At 41.4% G+C, this 23768-nt stretch overlaps 1 protein-coding gene across 2 annotated transcripts; it reads right to left on the reverse strand.

Moving 5' to 3' along the window:
• Positions 1–8582: 8582 nt before the first annotated feature.
• On the reverse strand, positions 8583–19381 carry LOC128734023 (succinyl-CoA:3-ketoacid coenzyme A transferase 1, mitochondrial). 2 transcript variants are annotated; one of them, XM_053827989.1, is made up of 5 exons: positions 19281–19381; positions 18963–19176; positions 17553–17745; positions 9242–10212; positions 8583–9176 (listed from the first exon to the last, which is right to left on the reverse strand). In XM_053827989.1, exons 2-5 carry the CDS (start codon positions 19035–19037, stop codon positions 8862–8864), a joined length of 1554 nt encoding a protein of 517 aa, XP_053683964.1. In that variant the 5' UTR covers positions 19038–19176; positions 19281–19381; the 3' UTR covers positions 8583–8861. The 2 variants fall into 2 exon arrangements, with proteins under 2 accessions (XP_053683964.1, XP_053683963.1); XM_053827988.1 differs by lacking the exon at positions 19281–19381 and having other exon boundaries at positions 18963–19233.
• Positions 19382–23768: the final 4387 nt, after the last annotated feature.

The following is a 23768-nucleotide window of genomic DNA, read 5'->3' on the forward strand; positions in this document are numbered from 1 at the left end:
AAACTTCACTCCTTAACTTCGCCTATCGTTGGGGCTGGCACCTCTTCCCCGTTTGCTGCACCGTCGAAATCGCTTTCCCCGCCGCCATGGTTTTCCGCCTGGGCGCCATTCAGGTGTTCTTCGAAGTGCTGCTTCCACCTATCCGTCACCTCACGATCGTCCGTCAGAATACTGCCAGTCTTATCCCGACACATTTCGGCTCGCGGCACAAAGCCTTTGCGGGATCCGTTCAGTTTCTGGTAGAACTTTCGCGTTTCCTGAGAACGATGCAGCCGCTCCAACTCTGCATATTCCTGCTCTTCCAGGGTGCGCTTTTTCTCCCGAAAGATTTGGTTTCGCTGCATCTTCTTCTGTTTGTGTCTTTCCACGTTCTGACGTGTGGCACTGCGCATCTTGGCCGCCCGCGCAGCGTTCTCCTCATCCATCACCCTCCTACATTCATCGTCAAACCAATTGTTCCGCTGATTCCGGGCCACATGCCCGATGGTGCTTTCCGCTACACTGCTGATGGCTGTTTTGATAGTGTTCCAACAGTCCTCGAGAGGGGCTTCGTCCAGCTCGTCCTCTTCCGGCAGCGCAGCTTCGAGTGAATGCGCGTAGTTTGCGGCGACGTCTGGCTGCTTCAGCCGCGCGAGATCTAACCGAGGCTGGCGTCGGTACCGAATGTTGTTCACAACGGAGAGTCTTGGGCGCATCTTAACCATAACTAGGTAGTGGTCCGAGTCAACGTTAGCGCTTCGATAGGATCTGACGTCGATAATGTCTGAGAAGTGCCGACTGTCGATCAAAACGTGGTCGATCTGTGATTCTGTCCGATTTGGTGACCTTCAGGTGTACTTATGGTGGATTCTGTGCTGGAAAAAGGTACTACGTACGGCCATATTCTTGGAGGCGGCAAAGTCGATAAGTCTTAGGCCCATTTCATTGGTTCGCTGGTGTGCACTGAACCTTCCAATCACCGGTTTGTATTCCTCCTCCTGGCCGACCTGAGTATTGAAATCTCCGATGACGATCTTGATATCATGTTTTGGGCAGCGGTCGTATTCACTCTCCAACTGCGCGTAGAATTCATTCTTGTCGTCATCGGTACTTCTGAGGTGAGGGCTGTGCACGTTGATAATGCGTATGTTGAAGAATCGGCCCTTGATTCTCAACCTACACATTCGAGGATTGATTGGCCACCACCCAATCACCCGTTTCCGCATCTCGCCCATCACTATGAAAGCTGTACCCAGCTCGTGTGTGTTGCCGCAGCTCTGGTAGATGGTATGTCCATCTCTGAACGTACGTACCGTTGAGCTCTTCCAGCACACCTCCTGCAGCGCTACGACGTCGAACTTGCGGCTCTTCAATACGTCGGAGAGCACTCGAGTGCTCCCTTGGAAGTTGAGAAATCGGCAGTTCCACGTCCCGAGTTTCCAATCCATAGTCCTTTTTCGTCGCGTGGGTCTATTCCGATTGTTCCAGTAAGAATGTATTTGTTCTTCGTTCCGTGCTTTAGTGTTTTTGGTGGTGACGGCCCGCAAAGCCTGCTACACTGGAATTTGTTAATTCTAGAGCAATCAGGCTATCGAGAGGGACACTCTCGTGAAATTGCATTAAATCTGGTAGGCTAGCAAAATGGAAGTTAAAAAAAAATTTTGCTGTATTTTTGGATCTAAAACGCGCGTTTAAAACAATCTCTACGCCCTTATAGTTGCAAACCTTGAAGCGATTTGGTATTGTAGGGATGGCATTTAAATGGTTTGAAAGCGACATAAATTTTATTGCGGACGACACTGTTCTATTCATTGCGGCAGGGTCCTTCCCTAATGAAATTGTCACACATTTAATCCAAGATTTACATTATCTTTCGAATTGGTTAAAATTTAAACAGCTTAAGCTCAACATTAGCAAGACAAAATCTTCAATTTTTTCAGCCAATTCCAAGCCAGACGTAAACATTGAAATTGATGGTGAGACTATGATCGCGTATATGAACTGAAGTATCTTGGAGTAATCACTGATGACAAGTTAAGGGGACATGAACGTCTAAAATTTTTGAAAAAATCATTATTTTTTTATCTCAGGTTTTGATTCTGCAGTCTTTTCCACTTATTTTTTTACCATCGCTTTGTTGCCGAGTTGTATATCGAGCACCAAAGTTCTGCAGGATCTCCCTCGTAGTTCTAGATCGTCATCTAGAACCAATTCTGACTAGCTTGAGCTCCTAAATATTAGGTTCAATTCCTAATCAAATCCAGATAATTTTCGGGTTGGAAACGTTTTGGACGAGCCTTGGACATTGTTTGATATTTTGTTATTCACTTGAAAGCAGGGATGGTTCTATCACTTTGACTCAATTTTGATTCATTTGACAGTAGCGTCCTAACCGAGCAAAACTTGACAAATTGATGTATGGGACATTTGTAGATAATAACTAGATCTACAATTTTGCTGAATAAAGTGTTGCTGTATCTTTTATAGTTACGGTGCTACAATGCTAGTACCTCATTAGTAACTAAATGAACGTTCATTTAGTTACTAATGAGGTACTAGCATTGTAGCACCGTAACTAAAAAAGATACAGCAACACTTTATTCAGCAAAATTGTAGATCTAGTTATTATCTACAAATGTCCCATACATCAAATTGACAAATTTTGCTCGGCTGAGACGGTAGTGTCAAATGAATCAAAATTGAGTCAAAGTGATCGAACCATCCCTGCTTGAAAGTTTGATATGTCTGTATTACAAACCAGTTCGTTATTTGATTTTACATCTGGCTACATTGTTATTACATAAATATCTTAACGGCAAACTAGCAGTCATTAACTTTTCGTCGGAAAGCTCAATTTCGGAAGCAGTATTTGGGTCCAAAAGCGGGATTCTGCTCATAAAAATGTAAATACCTACTGCATTCTCCTTGCCAATCTGAACATGAACATTTTCATGAACAGAATTTTTGTTTCAAACAAAAAAAAAATGCTTTTGAAATTGGTAGAATCGATGACGACTAATTTCACCTTAATAGATAAATCGTCTCGCTCAAACCGTTGTAGGGGTATGAGGTGGGACCATCGTCATCATCATCATCATTATCCAGGTCACGCCCTGGTTATACTTTATCCCTAAACGCACTAATAAAACTAGACTTCCATACATGCCGCATTAAATACGAACTAATATTCATATTTATTTTCTGTTTTCTTTCCACTCAAATATGTATTTCATTTATAAAAATGAAGCGACCTATGGAACCGAAGAATTTGAAGAGCAGCGACAAAGCCGGCCAGTGAGGCGAAGGATATTGGATATTGGAAGGATAAGACAACTATTCAACTATTAGGTAAGCATTATAATGATATTTAATAACTTTTCAATTTACAATTATTTCCATCAAATTGGCAGAGAGGATGAGAACGATTTATAAGGGCGGCTATATCTCTCTCAGGGAGCCTTTGCCCCCTTCCCTTAGTACCACTTAGTAGTTCTCTCTTCCTGGTTATAGTGGCTGCAGGATGGAGTTAGTCGTCAGTCAAAATCACTAGGTCAATTTTGAATGTAATTCTAGATACTAATGGTGGTTTCTTCATAAGTGAATAATAACCGTATTCCGAAAAACAATAGACGCACAAACCAGGTTACAATACATTTTACTAAAATTCAATTCTCTGGAAACTAAGTAACACTATATGGTTACGTTTTGATATTGTAGCTTAATTAAACCTCTTCTTCACATTTTATTTAATTCAAGTTCATTTTTTGCGTAGAAACTACTAAGTTTTCTGCATTTGTGTCATAACAAAAGTTTGTTGATTTTTGGTATAACAGAAAAAGTGCTTAGAAAATCAACAAACTTGTTGTTGTTGTTATTAGCTTATTAATCTAAATACTTTTCTTTTACAATAAAAAAAGAAAACAAAAAGTTATTTATATCCTTTAATTCTACTACTGTGTGCACACAGTAGTAGAATTAAAGGATATAAATAACTTTTTGTTTTCTTTTTTTATTGTTTCAGGTATTCTACTAAGACGCTCAAATAAACATTAGTTAACTTTTCTTTTCCTTTTTTCGGGTTATCCAACTGGTCGCTTAATAGCGTATAAAACTTTGCGCTGGGCCCTTTTGAGATGTCAACAAAGTATCAGGGAGACCTCAAACGCAGTTCTACCTGACGACACAGGCAATGTCGCCCACTAAAACACAGGCAGAGCCCCAAGCATAGCCGTCATGCCTATGCCCGCAGGCGAAGGCGTTCCGGTCTTGCGCGGACTCCACGAACTGACTCTAAGATAAAGTGACCAGATTTTTCTTGAATGAATGCGGGACATATTGAATAGCTTATTTACTAAATTGATTCAGTAGTAAAGATGGGTTCATTTAGAAATTGAGCACTTCATTTTGGCACTAGCGGCGCTCCCAGTGGTCATGGATGCTAACTTTTGGTAGCGTTGTGTTATTTGTAAACGGTTCTGCTGGGTATATTTTGTTCGCAGTATAAAGGTAACGTGGTTTGGAGATATTCATCGTGCAGGAGGAGAAATGAAAGTAATTGTGTGCGGTCACCTGCAGAATCCATCAGCGTCGGCTCGGGAGCTGGTGGGATTGACGGATTATCCTAAAAAAAGCTGTGGTGTGAGTAATTGAGGGGTGCAAGGAAACTTAGGGCTATCCGCAAGGTGGAGGCCAGACGTTGGAGTTGAACTCTTGATCGTCTACTGCGGTTGAGGGTCACGGCATAGCGCTTTGGCGAAAACGAACGACGAATCCGACTCGGAATGACTACAAGCGTTAACGAGCAAATGGGGATCCCAACTGAAGCCTCAAACAATAAACAAAGGCCAAAATGCGGTCTCGTGGGCTGTGCGGCCGGATGGTGAAGAAACACGATGCATGTGTCTGACTCGATGATGAATAAGCTTTAGCGAAGGTCGATTTTAACCAAATCCAGGGGTGCTTTGACTGGCGGTAGGATTTGTAGCAGATTCGAGATTGGCTTTGGGGATGGGTTCGTGATAAAAGCTCATGACTTGGCAAGGGATCTATTTCATTGGCATCCGTGTGAAAACCAGTGTTTTGTGACGGAAAGGAATTCGGAGATACACAGAGGTAGATGCCTCACCAGGTGGATTTTGCCCTTCATTAAGTCCCATGATAGCCTGCCGCAGTTTCAGCATGCATGCTACAATGGACTTGAGTCCATCTCGAAAGAGCTGAGTGCACCAAATTATCCCCGAGTTTGTCCAGTATTGAAATACGGGGGGATAATGAAGCGAAAGCTGAAGATGAAGAGTACAGTTGTCAGCGACATTGTTCAGATGAAGACTTCGAGGTGCCGGCTGGCCGGGGCCGTGACTGGGAAGGGTGCCAGCTGACACGTGGTGTCAGCAGTAAGTTAAGTTAGAAATTGTTTCGATTCAAAAATTAATCAATGCGGGACACTTTCCGGGACGCTTAGTAATCCGGGACAAGTCATCCGGATCCGGGACAGTCCCGCATAATCCGGGACGTCTGGTCAGCCTACTCTAAGATCTCTCTGCCAAACGTCGGAATGTCACATTTTAAATATAATGATGATGATGATGATAATGATGATGATAAGAAGAAAAATGGCAGATCGAATTTGTAAATGTGCTTTGGACTTTTTGTACTACTTGAGTAGTGAAGAAGTGGAGAATTCGGCATCCCCGCCTAGCACTAAGCAGAAGCAGAAGGTTTTCAGGCACTAGCACTGGTCCTCAACCGCGCACCCCTATCAATTTTCCAACACAAACAACCACAAATGAGCTAATAGGAAAGACAAATTTCGGAGCATTAGTGGTTATCAATTTATCAGGGAAAATTTGATCTTTCATTCCCTAGCATTTATGCACTGTTCCAAGATGCAAAGTATATTGAACGCAGCACAAGCTGGACGTTCGCGGTAGTCGACAGCAGCTTTAAAATATAGAGACGGACCCGCCTTCCAACCCCCGAGACCAATGAGCTAGTGCAATAAAGCTGTGGGCTTAAACGTCTCTCTAAGACTCGACCCCTTCCCATCGACAGACCCCGCGGCCAGATCACAGGACAGCCACGGGGCCAGTGCAAAAATCCTTCGACTCTATCTAGCAGCACCGCCCAGCCGAGACTCGAACACACGACACGGATTGACCTAATTTTCCCATCTGCTATCTAAGCACTTCTTTTATTACAAGTAATTGTAGAGTGGTCCTTCGGCATTCAACTGGATCTGGTATCCCGCTTACCACCCCGCTACTAACCCTAAACCCCCGACCGACCCAATCAATCCGACATTTTTCGGAAATATTTGTGATAGCTGTGATAAATAGGGATGAATCCCAGAAACATTCATCTATTAATTATCAGAGATCCCCATACTGGCATTATTCTTAAGCGGAATAAAAGCACTTTCTGAACAACGCAACAATCACATTTGATAAATGTTTACCCCGAGTCCCACTTGAAATCACAAAAGTATTTTGATATATACCCACATTCAGAAGTAAACGTGACCGATGTTCACTGACTGATTAGTTAAAAAGCCCTACACCACGACAAGGTTCAGTTTTATTGTAGGGATTTTCTAAATACTTTTCTCTTATATAAAAAAAATTGCATTAAGGGGGTGGATCAATAAATAATCAATTTAACTTTTTTATTTAAAGCCAAAAATAAACAAAGCCTAAAAAAAGTTGTACAAAATGTTATTTAAGCAATTTTTGTCGAAAAGAGGAAACTTCTATCTCTTAAGGGAAAGAAGTAATAGTGCTACAAACTAATGTATCCTCTTAATACCAGTTTTTCTAATTTTTTTGGTTATTTTCCTTCCTACGCAGTTTTCATGTTTCACGCAGTGTAACATACTATGAAAATACACCTTTTTGCTGAAAGAAGTGTAACTCTACTCTTCTGGGTTTCCGAAGTATTCCAGATTTTGTCTAATTTTCAATCAAGTTTTAAGGAGCTTTATTTTAAAAGGGCGCAGGTATGTGCCGCCAATATCCGCCACTTTACGTACTGCAATGTAGTGTGTTTCATTTCATATCTATGTCACGGTGGAACATTTGAGAAAACTGTCGAGCTACCAAAAAGCAATGAAAATAGACTCATGTCAAATGGCACTTGTGTGGTTTCTCGGGTTTCTCAAACAAACGATTCAAATGGTTGCGCCTTTTTTGCTAGGTTCTGAATCGGTTGACGCTTAAATTAGTCATCTACAATCCTGGGATTCTTCGAATCTGTGGTGCCGCGTTTCCTGCCGCTACCATTCTTCTCGGTAGCTTGCAGCTCCTTGAACGTTTTAATCACATGGCATACGGTTTGAATGTGTCTAAGCCATTTACCGATACACCGATAAGAAGCATTTGTATTGAATATCATTTTTTTATAACGTTTGTTTTTACAATCGACGGAGGGGCCGGTAGAAGAACATAGTGAAGCAATAGAATAGAACAAGCGTTACTTAAATGACCCACTATTACCTAGGTACCTACTCTGTTTGGATACTATAATCGCATTTGTTCCATTGCTTTCTTTTGCCATGCCCTCTGTCGATTGTAAAAACTACCGTTATAAAAATTTTAAATTTAATTCAAATGACTAATCGCATTAAAGGTCGAGCACGAGGTTGGTCTAGTTGGATAGGCTACCACGCAACCTTGAAGCTCTGAGCTCTGAGTTTCGCATTTTCTCAAGATGTGTCTGCTTCATCTCCTCCTGCGCCCTCGAATCTCAGTTTTTACCAAGCCCCGGTGACATCGATGGAGTTCACAACTGGAACTTGCCAGCTAGTGTCTTGTATCCAACAGAGTTCGGCCAGGGGAAAACTGCAAACGCCCAGTTTGCTTCGAGGTACAATGCTGGTCTTAACAAGCCAGTCGTCGTATGAATCTCAGCTGGTCGGGACTGCTTATAGATTCAGTAGGCTCGTTGAACTAGCTCCGTAATTGTACTGTAACAGCTGACTGCGAAGTCTGTTGACAAAGGAGGATCAACTCTTAGAAAGACGTTTAAGCCCAGAACTTGTTCGGCTAGGGGAAAAGTGTTAAGACATTCCATGTTCCGATTCTTGTCCGTGTTTTCATGCTAAAGGTCGTCTCCAAAAATCCAGATCGATTTCATTTTCTGTTGCAATAAAGTTATCAGGTGTAGTAGGATGTTGGCCAGAAGTCCTTATATCGCAGGTGGACCTGAACCCTAGATGGAGTGGGCGGAACCGAGTTTCGTATTCAACCTTGCGCTCCCAGAGAGGCGCTGTTTGAGAGACGCTTAACCTGGCAAACCGACGCTCGAATAAACTGCACTATCCGAGGAGAATAGTTCTCCTTTCCTATGTCCATACGACATGCACCGTTGCGTATCCCATCCCCAGACACCCGGGTGGAGAATAAGATAGATGGACAGAGGTAGTAGATTTGCACATGTTCACTCTTTTGACGGCAGCCTGACGTATTCGAGGTTCATCACAATTTAATCGAGTTTTTCAAAAAATTAAAATGCATCAGCAATAGGCATTTAAGTCACCTTAAATGCTACTTAAAAACTAATTTGGCAAAATATGCGTATATACCAATTATAAGAATTGCGATTTTGTGCTTGAAACTAAAGTTTTATTTATTCATTACGTTCGACATAAATTGTATACTCAGATTAAAATTGACTCGATTCATACGACTTATTCTGCACGCGATGCAACATCGCTTTAACAAAACAACTGCTTTATACACTTACACGATAGTGTAAACTAATGCTAGTAATCTTAATGCGGCAACCGAAAAGCAAAGACAACTGCAAAGAGAAAAATGTGCCCTTTCCTGAGATACTTATGATGCATATTTTTCCGCTCTCTATCGCTTTACATTGCAAGGTACCAAAGTCTACTCCTCAACCTGTCCCATCGGTTTTAAATCGGGCGAAACTTCAAAGTTACACCCGGTACTGGTGATTACTTCTTCCACTGTCACACCGTCGGCAACCTCCATCAGTGTTAAACCTCGCTCCTTGTCTACGTTAAAGACTGCCTTCTCGGTTATGATCATGTCGACACAGTTCCTGCCCGTCACTGGCAGAGAGCAATCGGCAAGAATCTTATGGGAACCGTCCTTGGCATTATGCTCCATTGTCACAATACATTTGGTATCCGGAGCGGAAACTAAATCCATCGCTCCTCCCATTCCTTTCACTAGCTTTCCCTGTGTGGTAAATAGAAAAAATAAAATGAATGGTGAATCAAACAGTAGATTAAAATAACACTCACGGGAATCATCCAGTTAGCTAGATCCCCAAACTGCGACACCTGCATTGCACCGAGCACGGTGATATCAATGTGTCCACCACGAATCATCGAGAAACTGTCATCGGACGAGAAGAACGATGCACCTGGAAGAACGGTTACACTTTCCTTTCCGGCATTGATCAGATCTGGGTCAACTTCGTGTTTCTCTGGGAATGGCCCGAGTCCAAGAATGCCATTCTCCGACTGTAGTAACACATTAATACCCTTGATGTAGTTGGATGACAATACCGGTATACCAATGCCCAAATTAATATGCATTCCGTCTTTGTATTCCAACGCTACGCGGCGAACAATTCGCTCGCGCTGCTTTGCAGCCGGTGTTGATGCTACAACAGATCCTGCCTTCTTAGTATCGCGAATTCGTAACCGTTCGATGGGTTTTTCGTATTTGGCACCTTTGATGATGCGGTGTACGAAAACACTAGGAATATGGATTTGGTCCGGATCTAGCGAGCCAACGGGCACAATATTTTCCACCTCGACGATGGTTGTTTTAGCTGCTTTGCACATAGTTGGATTGAAATTTCGGGCGGATTTGTTGAAGATCAGATTTCCCGATTCATCTGCAACGTGGGCTTTTATCAGGGCGTAATCTCCTACGATGGCTTCTTCCATGATGTACGGCTTTCCATTGAACATCTGCATGGGGCGTGGTTCGCTAGCAATCTCTACCGAGCCGTCTTTGCCATATTTGATTGGGGCGCCGCCCTCGTGAATCAACGTACCGTACGCGGTTGGGGTGAAGAAAGCCGGAACGCCAGCACCACCGGCACGGAGCCTTTCTGCCAGAGTACCCTGAGGCGTGAGCTCCAATTCCAGCTCACCGGTCAGGTACTGCCGTTCGAATTCAGCATTTTCACCGACGTACGAGGCAATCATACGTTTAATCATACGTTGCTTCAGGAACAGCCCGAGTCCGAATGCGTCGATACCTGGTGTCATGTTGGGGAGTAAGCAGCAGGACAAACATAAATTATTGAAGCGTTTTCTTCTTTTATGTTAATACCAGTAGCGGTTTTTAGAAGCAATAATGAATTTATTTGGTGAGAATGGTGTACAACATACATAGATATGAAGCTCTCCAAACGATATCGGTAAGAACACAGATGGAGATAGGTCGAAGAATAGACAACAACGAAGTGAATTCGAGAGGTTAGCAGTTAACACTGATGCAATAACGATGAATGATAGAAATGGGCATAAAAATTCGTATTTAAATCATAGTACAGCCACGTAGTAACAAAACTCATTTTTGTTGAAAAAAATAACATCCTTTTATTTCATGATTTTTCTTTTGAAAAAACATGCAATTCAACGAGAGAATTTCGTAAAAGTAAAAAGTTTTCGTAAAAGAAAAATTAAAAAAAAACGATATTTTTTCAGTTCATCAAATTGAAAGGAGTTATCGACTGCAATAAAGATATATTTTGGCAAAACAATTAGTCGATATGAGGCGTGCTCAACTATAGTTGATAACATATTCTGTGAACTAGAATATTGTACGCTCAGTAATAATAGAAATATTTGACCCCCATGACGAAATGGGCATATGGCGTTCGTTATCTAGGCACTAGGCTTATTGTTATTGATTCCACCATCGCAAATAGAGATGGGCGAACGGCTCACGAGCCGTTCAAATGAACCGGTTCACAAAAAAGAACGTTCAAACGAACGGCTCTTGAAAAAGAACCACGGTTCCTCAAACGCACCCCAAGGCGACACGAAGTTTGGTTCGGGAATCGTAATTTACCGAACTGTCAACCTGCCGAACAACGAACTGTGAGCCATGAGCCGCTCATTTGAATCGGTTCGCAGCAGCAAATGAACGGTTCGGAGCCGCTCACACAAAAGAGCCGTTTTGCCCACCTCTAATCGCAAACACTAGAGATGTTGGAAAATAATTAGGGAAACGACGAAAAAGGTGCAATTACCAATTTCGTAACGTAATAATAATACCGCGATTCATAACAAAAATTGGGTCTGTTCGGCCATTTTTATTATAAAACAAGTTAAATTCGCAAATAAACCATGAAACATCATAATTTCAAAAAATCGTATCTCAAAACCGGTACTAACGGTTCTCTTGTGTATGACACGGCTTGGGCTTTTATGGGCAACTTTCCTGTGTATTTTTTTTCAAAATTTTTACTCTTTAGCATTTGAAAGTAAGCTAATTTGACAATATTTGTTTAATCAAAAGCAATCAGAGAATTTTTAGTGACAAAATGAATCAGATTAAATTTCCTGCGAAAAAGCCAGTAAGTAAGATCACACTCAGCCTACAAACAGTGGAGTATGAGCCACGTTAACTTAAGAATATAATTGGTGTTTGGTTGTTAATTTTATCCAGAATTCTAAAGAAACTTTAGAATTACCCATGCGTTAAAATTTTTTTCTACTAGCGCCACAGCGGCAAAGTAGATTGAATAGGTGGTTTATTAACGATAATAATCATCCTAGATTAAGGCGGTAAAAGGTTGCTCATCATGGAGATTACCTGCACTCATTAGGTTAAAGGGGTTAGAGGGGATGATGGGGATCATGGGCTAATGCGAGTATATTTTTTATGGAAAATGCGTACGGTTGAATACGTCTGTTGTGAAAATATTCCAAGAGCGCAGTAATCTTTTCTGGATGTGCGACCAGTGCGTCGACTTGATGAATACGACTTACTTTAAAAGAGCGTTATAGTCGACCGGTCATGCAGCTTCATCAATTTCCGCCACTGATGGCGATATTATAAGTTATTTAAAGCAGGCCATTTTGTCAATAGCAAGCAAATAGATCAGCTTTCCAAAAAAGTGAAATAGATTGCCTCCGCCCCTGTAGCCTCTAGAATCCTTACCGGCAAAATACTGATGTGTTCACAGAGGAAGAGAAATGTAACAACTCTTATAACAATTCAAATGATAACGTCGGTTCCCATTATTCCTTCTACGTCTACGGCTAGCGAACTGTTCAAATCCGCCGCCGATTTACGGCCAGAACGTGCGTGGACTTCTATTATTTTTTATTGCGTTTTGATGGAAACTTGGCTTGGTGAAAAGTTTCAATCTCGACAGTTTGATTCGAAAGCATTTGTGGTCGTAGCCGAACGTCGAACAGCAGAAAATCGCATGGCGAGGAAGTGTTGATCACCGTCTCTAGCAAATTGAGTTGCTCTAACGACCTTTTCCCGATCTATGAATCATTCGAAACGCAATATGAATACTTTAATTGCCGAATATGTTTCCATGCGCTGACCTGCTTGCAATCCTCAGTGGGAAAACGCGCGTCTTTGTCGATTGAAACGTGCAATATCTGTGCCCATTTTAAAGATCTCGCTGTTAAGTCACCAAGCGATACCTTAACCCACTTTTTCCGGGATAAGAAGCGCCGCTTGGAAGAAAAGGAGTGCGAGGACATGGAACAGATGTATCGTTCTCAGGAAACGCGAAAATTTTACAAGAAACAGTAAACAAGAGAGTAACAAGCAAGTGATGAATGTGGTTGTCAATTCCGATTGTAGAAATTGATAAGAATGTATTCTTAATCTACAAGTATATTAAATAAATAAATAAATAAATAAACTGAACGTATCTCGCAGAAGATTCGTGCCGGGAGCCGAAACATGTCGAGATAAAGATAAAGACATCTTGTTGGATGAACGAGGGGTGATCAAAAGCACTACAATGAGTACCTGAATAATGCGTTGACGGAATACTAAGACAGCGGAGGAAATGACAACATCAGTACGGCGGATGATGGTGATGTGGCGACGCTCACAATAAGTGAAGTGATCAAAGTCATCAAGCGGCTCAAGAACAATAAGGCAGCTCGTAGCGGAGCTTATCAAGATAGGCTCGGATAGGTTGGCTACCTGTTTGCACCGGCTGGTAGCCAGGATCTGGGAAACAGAACAGCTACCGAAGGAGCGAAGGAGGGAGTAATATGCCCAATATACAAGAACTTCTTGTCAAGAAGGTAGAATGGGAAAACTATCGAGTGGTCACCGTTCTGAACACTGCCTATAAAGTGCCTTCTCAGATCATTTTGGCATCTATCATCTCTAGTAAGTAGATTCGTGGGAATTTGTCAAGCCGTTTTTGTGGACAGGCGATCAACAACGGACCAAATCTTTGTGCTGCGACATATCCTCCAAAAGTGTCGCGAATACCAAGTCCGTGGTGCGTAGGGACATACATATATTTCAAGGCCACCTACGATACTATCGACCGTGAAGAGCTATGGAAAATTATGAACGAAAACGGCTTTCCTAGAAAGCTGACAAGACTGATTAAGGCCATTACGGATGGGGTTCGGTGCTGAGAATTTCGGGTGCGTTATCTTGTCAAGCCCGTTTGAAACATGCAAGAGACTTTGACAAGGCGATGATATTTCCTGTCTCCTATTTAACATCGCGCTAAAAGGTGTTATGAAACGTGCGGATTTTAATATGCGGGGTACGACCTTCTGTAGATCTAGTGAATTTCCATTTACAACTGCAGCAGAGAAATACGCAGACTTATTCTTGCCGGAAGTCGTGTTTACTACGGACTCCACAAGACCCTGAGGTCTGGTAAGCTTCACCACTGTACCATGTACAAAACGCTAATAACATCGGTAGACCTCTACGGGCACGAAACATGCCCGACGGGGCATGAAAGCACTGTTCTTTTTTTAATGTCATATGCTTAGGACCATCTTTGGGTAGGTGAGAATGGTGTATGGAGAAGGATGAACCACGAGCTGGCGCAGCTCTTCAGTTAACCTAGTATCCAGAAAGTTACTAAAGCTGGAAGGCTACAATGGGTACACCCCGCAAATTCGGTTGGTACCAGACGCAGAGGGGCGCAGCTTGGTAGATGATTAGACCAAGTGGAGTACAACCTGAATGGTGTGGGACAGTCGAGAAATTGGAGACCGAGTTTGCTGCCGGAACATTATTATGCATGTCGAATCCTGAGGGACATCGCACTAGGATAAGTAACTAATTAACTGCATTTGTATTTATATGCAAGAGTCTTAGCACAGTGTCCTTGCCAACTTTTTTGAGGTGTTGAGCCACTTAGATCGAAGTTCTGGTTTCCCTTCACAATCGACCAGTATTTTTGAGTCCGGAGTTGTGGAAAATTAGGTGAATTAGAGTCATTGCACGTAAATAGTGTTATTTTGTTTATAGCAAGCAATTGTGTCTTTAGTATGATGGCAATTGGCTTAATCTGGCTAGAACAACTGCACGTTGATTGATGAAAGGTAGCAAACATTCTTGTTGATAAATCTCCGTATTGCCTGTGCCACAACATTTTGATGGATAAGTCAATATGTTTTGAAGCAAACCTATAGTGAACATTGCGAGGCATGGAGTTCGGATTCAACGAGCGTTAGCCTGCACTCCTGCAGCGTTCGTAATTTCTGTGAGTAATCTCCGTCGTACTGCAAGGGAGCAACCTTGAACAGTAAAGCGCATACTCTTTATATAAACGAACTGTCAGCTGTTCTGCCATCTGCTTGTCGATCACTTGATGCCGACATAGTAGACGACGATGTTTAAAGTAATTAGAACGAACTCCAACTGTGTGCAACTGTTCCGCCTAATAAACAAGATTGAAGATTTGTGCTTGAGAGACATGTTTACCAATATCTCTCGAAGTGCTACATTACCTTCTCCCACTACCACCGAAAAAATAAGTCTATCACGTTTGGCTACAACATTTTTTGCAATTTGTCTATCATATGCGTGATCAATTATTCCTCAGCTCATTGTACTGTTCACTGGTACAGTTTATTTTGGAACTCGGTGCTACTATCTGGTATCCTTTTTATGAATAAATTTGAATCACGAGAATCAAATCTGGCCAGAAAAAAAGTTTTGTTATGCTCTGCGCAATTTTCTACGGCGTCATTTCAGAAACATACCGTCGTATGAAGAACGGTGCAGCTTACTTAACCATGACTTCGGATACTAAAATCAGCCAATTACATTTTTTAAGGCATTGAAACAAGGTCATTTCTACCTCAAAATGAGCATTGTTGAAGCACAACTCTTTCAGATGACCAAAAACCCCTAGGACAGAGGGGACTAATTCGACTTCCGATGCTTTATAACGAAGATTCTCTCGCCAATAATAAATATATTTGTACTTAGACTTGAGACTTTTTATTAACATCTAAAAACAAAAAAAAATAAGCCCATTTTAATTTGTGGTCAACAGTTAGGTATACTGGTTTCGAAATTAAAAATGGCACTAATAAATTAAAATAACAATGACAATTTTTTTTTGCCAAATCAAAGGTAGTTTCGATACGCTTTGCGAATGCGCGTGGGACACCTCATTTGTATTTTAATATTTCGGCCCAATTATTTTTTGCAAACTTTGATCATCATAATAAATTGATTATCAAACGGTTATAGCCTAGCTTGTCATCAAGTAATTAATTTGGATTATAAGCATATTTCAATTGATTGAGCTTTAACTAATTGTCGATGCCAACAAATTGATTGGATTCTCAACTTTTAAACCAACATAGGTAGCAGATATTCGTCATCTTCGATGCAATCATTGGAATAAAACAGAAGCCCAAATTCACAAACCTGTATGTAATTTGACACCTTGTTTAAGCAATTATTCAATTAGCACACAAACATCGTCTGTGGCCAACTGTAAAAGAGAACCCGTCTGTCGCGAAAGCGGTCGATGAACCAAATATTTGCTGTTTGAATATATAATATTTTTGGCTTCTGTCGCAGATCTACAATGTTTAGCACCTACTAAGTTCGTGCTCATATGAGCTGGTTTAAACCGATAGATGTGGTAATGTTTGCTACTGAAAAATAAATATAGCAAAGATCAGCAAAGCGGATTTTTCCGGTTCAATCATATGATGTATTACTTTCCTCCAAAAGTTCTTATCATGCGTATTCCGGGTGGTGTGACGAATCTTTCCAGTTCATTCATGATTCCATTTTTTTCGTTCAATAACTGTTATCATGCGTATTTTGTATGGTATGACCATATTCAAGTGACAAGCTAATGATAACGGACAACCATTTCATTATCACGACAGGATACCGTGAGCGATAAACCTGTTATCACCAGACAGACCTGCGATGTGATTGTGAATGCAATCTGCGGTGAAATAAATCTTCAAAAATAGTGGCGCAGCAGCTCATAGTGGACAGTCTCACTAATGAAGTCTAACTAACTAACTAACTAACTAGCACTTGCGCCCTATTCAACTTGTATGCTTTTCACATAGAAATCGAAATTTGGGCGTCGAGTCCAATACATCCTTAACAAGATAATATTATATAAATTTAAGTAAACCAGATTTTTCCAAAGTTGCCGCTTCCGAGTGGCTTAACTGCGCAAACACATAGTTATATCACTGCCAAAGCTCCCGCGCAGACGTGGTACACCTTTGTACGGGAGACTGTTGCCGACAGCCGGGTGGCATGTTTTTCGATCTATTCAATTAGAAGTGATTCGCAACAAACTTGTATTTTTATGATGTACCTCCTATTGCTTTTTTATAGAGAATCGTCGAATTGTAAAACTAAAATTCAACATAAAATGATGAGAAATCATGGGATGTTTAAATTGCCTGTGCCGATAGACTAAGTATATAAACATGAAAATAAAGTTTTTGAAAAAAGCCCACCACCGCGTATCGACTTGCTGAGAAAAAACTACAAATCATTCAAAATTGTCTCAAAAATGTTTCTAATTTGTAGAGAATTCAACAGCATGGCTTGAATGTGAAAGCAAAGCTATGACAGAAAAATAGAAAATAATCTTATCATCTTATCAATTTTGACCAGCCAAAAAAAAAATTCGCCAATTACGTACCACCGCCTGTAAAAAATACGAATCAGAAAAAATGAACATTATGCAGTGCACCTTCTGTTGCTGATAAAATTTATCTCCTCTGTGCGTGATCCAATCAAACTCAATACCTTTCTCAATGCAAGCACTGTAAAACCAGCCGACAACGACCTGATACACACGTCTGTTTCATTTCGACCAACGGTGTGGTAGCGAAGAGCGATTGCGATTCGCACACTAGCATAATCTACTGACTCGCGGAAACCGCTTCGCAACTTCACCGTTGAACCATATGAGCGAGCAATAAAAGTCACACACGTGAGTATCATGCGGTTGATTAAAAAAATCTGCTGTTTACAGTTCTTGACCCTATCACTAACCTTGCCTCCATTGCAAGAAAATGGGGACCCCGTTAATCTTTTGCTTTAATGACTGTAATGATTGACCGATTTATAATTTCCACTTACCGGCATTGTTGGACACAACCGTCAGATCTTTAACCCCCTTTTTCACGCATGCACCGATGAGATTTTCAGGAACTCCGCACAAACCAAATCCGCCGACTAGTAGCTTGGCCCCGTTCGGTATATCGGCAATTGCTTCGTCTGCGCTATCATAGATTTTCGATCGCTTCTTGGTGGAATACCTACAGGCCAAAACCTACGCAGAAAGTAAATGAAAGCCAATTTATCGTTAGATTCACTTGCTGATTTGATAACAAGCTGGCGTTAACGACACGTTCAACGAGGGCTTGGCATTTTGTTTTTATTATTCCATCGTATGGTGTATATTTATTTATACACTAGTTTATAAGAGGGGCCTGGCTCAACTATATTCTCCTGTTCAAAGCGATGCTGTTGCTGACGCTGAATTGTTTCCGATCAAAACAAAGTTGTTTTGCAATTCTGCTTGTTTACTGATTTAAACTTCTAGAGTATGATTTTATTAGGAAAAATGACACATCACTAGATGACGCAATCTATCTTGTTAATGCAGTTTTGAATAAATCGAAATAAAGTAGGTACAATCTTAAATCAGTTTCGTATGTTCAGACCTTTTTTTAAACAATATTAAGCCCACGGCTGAAAATCTCGAAAATAAAGAGAAAAAAATGGCTAAGAAAAAGATCTCTTTTGCAATTATAGCATAACTTTCGTCAAATAAACCGCAATTTGACATTTTGCTTTTACCTTTTATTACGTCTAAAATATTTAAACATCTATTTCTGATCAGGTAGCCCGCTTTATTTGGTATTAGGTGGATAAAGTTTCTTCCTGTATGCGTGACCTTGCTGCATACTAAAAAAACACGCGCGAGCAGAGAAGGCACAAAAAACGACAAAAGGCTGGTCTACGCACGTCAGCAATGAAAATTCTTACAGTGTGACGCGAAGCAATCGCTCTTATGTGACATGACGAATCTATATAGGATATTTTAGTTGATTCTCAATACAATTTACTTAACCGACTAACTGACCATCGAGTGTGTTTTTTAGAACGCGACTTATAGTGAATGTATAGCGAGATCCTCAAGTTATTTTAGAAAAAACTGCTTCCTCTCGGCAAGTAATGAGTTAAAATGTGCAAATTTGCATATATCACACACGTTGGTCATTCTTTTCAATGGGTATTTTAACACATCAACATTAGGTGCAGAGGAACTAGAGTCAATTGAGTTATTTTCTCAATTACATGCGTGCGCAAATTTAGAAGCGAGTCCCAGTCGGTTTGATCAGTAATTCGCTAACGAGCACTGATTCAATTAAGAAAATATTTAGCTTGTTTATACTGCCACAAAAAATGTTACATTTAGCGAACATTTTTCTTTCTCTAGAACGAAACTAAAACTATTTTGGATAACATTAAATCGCCACCTACCTTTGTGATTTCGAACGTCCGCTGGTTGATTCGAAAGGTAGTGAATACCTTACTGGTGCACTGCGAGAGAGCCATTCTAGTAGATCTTCAATTGATAAGGCACACTAAACACCGAATTCCTACTTTTCCAAGATAGGGGCTATTCGAGCTGTATTCGGCCGAGCCTCAACGTAACGACTGATGACGTCCGAAGCGCGTGTAGTCAGAAACTGGTCTGCAACGAGAATGAGTAAAAAATATTTCGTCCGTGCCGACTGCCGACCATCTGGAATGGTATGCTAAACCCATCCGAGTGCTCAATACACGGGGGAGCCGTACCTTATCTTATACAATTCCGGCGAGCAGCACACACTAATATGCATACGAAGGTAATGTGAAAATCCGCAACTCTAATCGCGATTCTTGGCTTTAGTCGGTTTAGTAATCACTTGCGACTTGCGTAGAATTTACACATTAAGGAAATATTTTACTGATACTGATGAGATGGAACACAAGCACAAGCAGCAGCTCGATAGTAATTTGGTTTGTTTTGACATTTAACGTGCGATGTTTTTGTCAGGTTTCCGTTTGCGATGATTCAAACTTCACTTCCAAAAAGGTCGTAATACACGAACTATGGATTTGATTTGAAAGTTTAGCACTCTGGTGGATTGAATGTGTAATTCAACCACAGATCAGAAGTAGAATTCCAATCATCGCGATGATACAGGGGGATAAAATCGTAAAATGAAGGCTCTTTCATGTTTGTTTTGGAAGGATTTCACATAGAAATGAATTTAACTGCTATAGGGACCCTCTACGGGGTAATATCGACTCGGATCATTGCCTATTAGTAGCACAATTGCGCTCAAAACTAGACCCCATAGCATGCACACCGACACGAACAATAACGGCCAGCAATGTTTCAACTTTACAGCTTCCCGAGGCTTGGTGATCAAAAGCACTTTCTTTCCCCTCAAAGATATTTCCACAAAGCCACCTGGAGTTAGCCTGACCAACGAACATCGAACCAAATCGACCATATTCTCATCGAGGGCCGGTTTTTTTCGAACATCACTAACGTACGCTATATACCGGGTGCGCTATATACGGGTGCCGATCATTATATAGCAGCAGTACATGCGCACCCAAAACTATCGACGGTTTATTACCTCGCGACAAAGCCGCTCTCCTCGGTTAAACATTCGGCAATTAAACAACCCGCCAGTTGCCGAAAACTACGCGTGCGTACTGGATGAAGCTCTGCCTTCCTAGGTGTGGAAACCTTGAGTGCATGAAATGATTGGTTTGACAGGGAATACCAACAAGCGATAGAAAGGCAAAAAAGAGCTTGGAAAAAAGCATATCCACGAGAGAAAACTTGGCCAAGTATCGACGAGCGTGGAATGAGATGACCACGATCCTGAGGAGGAAAAAGTGTTAGAAGGTGGACAGAGATCGTGAGGAGCTGGAACAACTCTTCCGGGCTAATGACACGCGCAAGTTTTACGAGAAGGTGAACCAAACTCGTAAGGGCTACACACCTAAACCTGACATGTGTAGAGACGAGGGAGGGGATCTAATCACAAACAAGCGCGAGCTGGTCGACAGGTAGAAGCAGTATTTCGATGAGCACCTCAACGGCAATATAGCACAAGGAGACGCAACGAAAGTTAACCTCGAAGTGCCTACAAATGAGAACAGCGTGCCGGCTCCCGATCTCCAAGAGATCTGGCGAGAAATTCGTCAGCTGAAGAATAATAGAACCGCCGGAAAGTACCGGCTCCGGCAGAGCTCTTCAAAAAAAGCCAAGAACCACTAGCCATGGCACTTCATTGGGTAATTTCTAGGATTTGGGAGGAAAAGAAACTATCGGAGGAGTGGATGGAAGTTGCAGTCTGTCTCATCTACAAAAAGGGCGACCGGCTAGATTGCTGTAATTACCGCAGCATCACGTTGGTCAACGTCGCCTACAAGGTGCTCTCCCAGATTTTGCTGCGTGGTCTATCCTCAATAGCAAGAGAATTCGTAGGGCAGGCGGATTTTATAGCTCCAGAGCAGCATATGATACAGTTGAACGCGAGCTATGTTGAAAGCTATGGCAGCTAATATACGAATAAGGTTTTCCGGACAAACTGACGCGGGTGATCAAAGCTACTCTAAAGCGAGTGATGTGCTACGTGCGCGTTTCGGGGTCACTCTCGAGGCCTTTCGAATCGCGCAGAGGATTGCGGCAAGGGCTGTCCTTTATGTTATTCAATATTGCTATTAAAGGTGTGATCCGGTGGGCGGGCATCGAAACGAGAGGAACAATCTTCGGCAAAAGTAGCTTTCGCAGACGACCTCGATATTATTACTAAAAACCTCGGGACGGCGGAAGTAATCTACGCCACACTAAAAACGGAGGCTAGGTAGATTGGGTTAAAAGTCAATGCGTAGAAAAACAAATATATTGGGGCAAGTAGAGCCTACTTCTGTCGCCACAAGACGCTTCGATCAAGGAGCATACACCAACAAACAAAGCTGACGATGTACAAAATGCTAATCAAACCGGTAGTCCTCTACGGACTTGAGACAGTAACTATGCTTACGGAAGACATACGTGCACTTGCCGTATTTAAGCAAAAGTTGTTGCGGGTTATTTTTGGCAGAGTATGAATGGAAAGCGGAGAGTGGCAATAGCGTTTGAACCATGAGTTGCAGGCAGTACTTGGAGAGATTCCCATCGTACACCTGGCGAAAGTTGGGAGACTACGGTGGACCGGCCACGTCGCAAGAATGCCGGCCTACTGTGTAGTGAAATCCATTCTTTTCAAGAACCCCACTGCCCCAGAAATAGAGGAACCCAACGTGCTGGATGGTTGGACCAGGTTGAAGCCGACTTGCGCTCAACGAATTGGCGGTGAGTAGCCCAGGTCCGAGTACAGTGGAGAGAAATGTTTGTACGGCACCCTGGGTCTATGCTACTATAGAAGGAAGGAAAGCATAAATATTTATATTACGTCCTGGATCAGAAAAATAATTACTATGAAACAAAATCTGGATGTGATAGGCCTTTAACTAATTACTAGTATTGCAGCAATGTATTTAAATCAATATCAATGCAGCCGATTCACTACATACCGCAAAGATTGGAAAAAGGTTAATAACATTCTCTACGATCTCTAATCCCATTTATGGTAATCAGCAAGTAGATATAGTTCATTGAAGTTAGCAGGGTTAATTATTGGATAAATACGGGTAATTAAAGTTATCATAAATTCAAGGCTTGGGCTATAGGTAGACCTGCTGATTTCAAATATAATTATATATTCTGATGAATTACGTATTTTATATTCCCGTTCGAAAATTTGTCTGTATGGCCACCGTGACCGGTTTTCCGGAAATATAGTACATAGTCTTTTATGTTTGTTATTAAAATCTGAGCACCGTCAGTACGTCAGAAATGATCGTATCATCATCCTTTCTCGTACGAAGAATTAAATCTTCGAAATTGATTCGTGCCAGCTTGCTGCTTTTGTGTTAACTAGCTGAAGGTCACTTCGTCATATATTTCGAAAATGAATTAGGAAATTCAACTTTGCACTGTTCTAAAAAGCGGCCTTCGATCGTGTTGATCATGGAACAATGATGAAAAATTTCAAGAATTGAAGCTTCTCGATTCATTGAAAGGTTAAGTTAAGTTTTGAGCCTTATGCTCGGCATTATTCTTTGAAATTTACCGATAATTCATAAGTTCCACAAGTAAGTAATATGGGTCCCGTATTAATCGTGCTGTTCTTCAACGACCTCAAACTATTACTAGCTATCGGGACTTTAGGAGGAACCCTCTCCCAGGTGATTCAGGCAGATCACACACATCCGTCCTTCAGCTCTTCATTAGTTTAACACCCCTGATCTCTTGCACCGTATATGCCTAATTGACCTAACTAGATTGATATTTGGTTATGTAAAACGAACAATAATTCAAGTAAAATAAATATAATATGAATATATAAGCGTAAAAAGTGAAATGAAATGGAGCATATATGGGCAAAAATAGAACAATCTCACCTGGAACCCTTCGAATGAAATATAATTGCGTCATTTGATTTTCCATCGGTGCATCTTATATCCAATTATTAGTTTAATTTTTCCTTCTGATATCCATGTGCATTATTTACACTTATTACGGCCATAGTTTTCATTGTGCAGTAGGTGCTTGATGAGCTAAAACGAAACAAATAATTATAATAACATATTTAGGCTTACCTGCCAATAAGGCCCTGTAGCTCAGCCGTCTGCCCAAAATTGTAGTTTTGAGATCAGGCAGCCGGGAACCACGCAGCATCTCACCTCCTAGCTTAGCTACTCAATAGAGCATTACCGGGTACGGCCGCGTGGAGGCACTAGGTAGGGGCTTGAGATGACAAGAGCTATGTTGGTCGCTTTTTTTGCCTTCCTCATTTCATACCCACAAATTAGAGTATTGTGACGATCTAACATGGTATTTGGAACCAAGAATGACCGCCGTCGTATTGGCCTTATTAAATAATTTCGAAGGCTGATGAGCATGACGATTCACCGTACTCTCGACGGACCGAAGCTAGAGAGAGTGATCTTGGTGTTGTTCTGGACTCTAGGCTCACATTGCACTTACAACACGCTGCTTTGTTTCATCTCCAATATTTCCCGTCATTTTAAGGCTTCTCACTTTATGAAAAATATTTATTTCTCTCTGGTTTGTCCATTACTGGAAAATTGCAATTTGGTTTGGTTTCCACATCAGTTGATTTGAAATTTGTGTATCCCACCAAAAAGATTCATCCGACTTAACTACGTGAACTT

Source organism: Sabethes cyaneus, chromosome 2 (genome assembly GCF_943734655.1).
Source record: "Sabethes cyaneus chromosome 2, idSabCyanKW18_F2, whole genome shotgun sequence".
Classification (NCBI taxonomy): domain Eukaryota; kingdom Metazoa; phylum Arthropoda; class Insecta; order Diptera; family Culicidae; genus Sabethes; species Sabethes cyaneus.